The sequence below is a fragment of the Microtus ochrogaster genome, chromosome 10 (genome assembly GCF_000317375.1).
Source record: "Microtus ochrogaster isolate Prairie Vole_2 chromosome 10, MicOch1.0, whole genome shotgun sequence".
Lineage (NCBI taxonomy): Eukaryota > Metazoa > Chordata > Mammalia > Rodentia > Cricetidae > Microtus > Microtus ochrogaster.
The window spans coordinates 20,992,562-20,995,544 of NC_022016.1; the positions used below are offsets into that span (position 1 = coordinate 20,992,562).

Genomic DNA, 2,983 nt, shown 5'->3' on the forward strand with positions numbered 1-2,983 from the left:
CACTCTAACACACATGCACATACTGAAAATAATGCAATCTTTTTTGGAAACAAGAAGGTATGCCCCCAAAGTTTAATTTAGTTTGCTCTTACTACGCTATGAGTCCCCTTGCATGCATCTTCTCTAGCTTCTAAAATGAACGTGATAATTGCCTAGGTCCACCCCCACCTCACTGGCGTCCCCCGCAGTCTCCTGACCTGCCCACAGCAGATGCTCCAAGCTGTCTGGATGCTCGTTTGGTGTCACATGGTACAAAGTGAAAGCCGCTTGTGGCCATGTCCGAGGGAGATCTGTTGATTAGAAAGCAGTGAGATCTTTAGCTCTTTATCCTGTGAGAAGGGACCACACACACATGAGTGCACAGTGCACGCCAACACACACCTGTCCATCATTTTCTAGAACTCATTTCTACTCCAATTTAATTCTATTTCATGTTAGACTTTCCTGAAATTAAACCACTGGGAGCCGGGCAGTGGTGGTGCAGGCTTTTAATCCCAGCACTTGGGAGGTAAGGGGACAGATCTCTGTGAGTTCAAGACCAGCCTGGTCTACAAAGTGAGTTCCAGGACAGCCAAGACTACTCAGAGAAACTCTGTCTCAAAAACTAAAAAAGAAAGAAAAGAGAGAGAAAACCCACTGGGAGATTGATTTTCCTTATATTTCAACTCACAAACAATAGACTGAAATCACCCACAGCCTGCTATCTTCTGCATCCTTTTTCTTTAGTTCTTCCCCGCTCCTTTATTTGACGAAGAGGGCAAGGACAGGCAAGGGGTAGCTACATAGTCCTGGCTGGCTGGAATTCAGCATGTAGGTCAGGTTGGTCTCAAACTCGCAGCAATCCTCCTGACTCTGCCAAATGCTGGGATCATGAGTGTGTCTGTCACTGTGCCTGACTAAGATCATGCATACATATGTATAGTCCTCCAGGTTTTTGTGGGTTTGTTTTCAGTCAGGGTCTGTCTCCGGGTGGCCAGGCCAGCCTCAGACTCCCAAGTGCTGAGATTACAAAGATGAGCCACCCTGCCTGCTCAGACCTTTCTCCCCAAGTAAAATTATGCATATTTCATTAAAACATTTATTATAGTCATAAGGCAGAGCTCTGAGACAGCGGCTACCCATCTTGGGATATTGGGCTTTGCTGTTATCACTGTTAATGCATACGGGTGTTTTGCCTGCATTTATGTGTGTACCATGTGTGAGAGCCTGGTGACTCAGAAAGCCAGAAATGGGTGTCATATCTGCAAAGATTGGAGTTACAGATGGCCATGAGCTGCCATCTGGGTGCTGGGGATCCAGCTCAGGTCCTCTCACAGAGCAGCCAGCTCCCTTACCCAGTCAGCCAACTCTCCAGTACTGCTGCAGTTTTATTTTGTTTTGTTATGTTTCTAAAGATAGAAGTTTGCTCTAAAGCCAGACTGGCCTTAAATACAGCCCTTGCCTCAGCCCCAAGAATGCCAGGACCGCAGGTATATGTTCCCATGCTTGGCCCTGAATGCCAGATCTTCAATTAGAGCTATTTCCTTCCACCAGCTTATTTCCTAAGTACTGGCTTAGGTGAATGGCGAGACCTGAGTCTACTAACGAAAGTTTAACTACATCCTTCTCACCCTTTATACTTTTACACACTAAATTCCCAGAAATTGTTTCAGATTTTACATCAGGATCACAACCAGGCCACCATGCCACAAACTGCTTTAAGTCCCCAGGATCTGCTCAGGATCGGCTGTTTTCCTGAGGTGGATGTGTTCTGTAACACACTTTACTTGCAAATATCAGTACTGAGGTAAGTGTGCCTACTCATCTCCCCTTCTCCAGGGGCTCCTCCAGGGATCTGGTCATAATATGCCACCAAGGGGTATGACATCTTTTATGGCGGGAGCCAAAATTTCATTCTTAAGGTCAGCAGGCTCAGTTCTGCCTTCAGCGCCTTAAGTTTCTGTCTCAGCTCTCCCTCTGCACTTTCTTCCACTGCTCCATAGAAAATTACTCGGCAGAGCAATGAGGATGTACTGCCTTCTCAGAAGGGTGCCAAGGATGTGGCAGGAGGGACTTCCGGAGAAACGGGAAAGAAACTGGGCTGTAGATGCTGACAGTGCAGATTCCTGCTTCCTCAGGACTTGGGTGGCCTTTGTCACATCCTTTGCAGCATGACATTTCCCAACCAAGACTCTCATCAAATGAGCCAGGTGGGTGGTGGTGCACACCTTTAATCCTAGCACTCAGGAGGCAAAGGCAGGTGGATCTCCAAGTTCGACGCCAGCCTGGTCTATGGAATGAGTTCCAGGACTACCTAGCCTACACAGAGAAACCCTGCCTCAAAACACCAATGAATGAATGAAGGGAGGGAGGGAGGGAGGGAGGGAGGGAAGGAAGCAAACGGCATTTATCCCTTCAGAAAACGAGGACTCTAGGTAACAGAGAGCTTATAAAATCACAGCTTACTCCTGAGACAGACAAGGCACAGAACCAAGTATGCTATGGCCTTTTGCCTGCAATCACTCAGAATTTACACATCTAACTCATTCAGTATAAACTGCTGTCTGTACTTCACCAGAACCCACTTTCTCCTTTTTTATAAAAGAGAACTAGAAATGTTCCAAATGTATGAAGTAGAGAAAACAGCACAGTACATCTGGAATGTGGTTTGGGGGTATGATATGAGCTACACTTAACCTCCACCCCAATTGCTTCCTTCCTCCTAAGACAGACAATCAATATTCCATCCTCCAGCCATTTGTTAGCTCAGAAATGAGACAAAGGGAAGACTGGCGTCCTCACAGGATCCTACAGCACCGGCAGGCACACAGGAGAATTCACTCTCAGGAGACTTGCTCGCCTTTGCTGGGCCAGCACTGACCACTAACATTTACAGTCTAGAAAATGGGGCATTTGGGCTGGAGACATGGCTCAGCAGTTGATCTGTTGCTCTTAGAGAAGACGCAGGTTTGACTCTCAGAACCCACATGATGGCTTACAACCA

The 2,983-nt window shown here is 46.9% G+C and overlaps 1 protein-coding gene across 6 annotated transcripts in view; it reads right to left on the reverse strand.

Moving 5' to 3' along the window:
- Ttc39b (tetratricopeptide repeat domain 39B) overlaps positions 1-2,983 on the reverse strand; it is a 208,840-nt gene that overhangs the window by 63,802 nt on the left and 142,055 nt on the right. For 5 of the 6 annotated variants that reach the window (XM_026781906.1, XM_026781908.1, XM_026781907.1 and 2 more), the window contains one exon: positions 198-290. In XM_026781906.1, coding sequence (XP_026637707.1) covers positions 198-290 — 93 coding nt within the window. Of the gene's footprint in view, positions 1-168; positions 291-2,983 lie in introns of those variants that run through there. The other variant, XM_026781909.1, reaches the window with a different exon arrangement.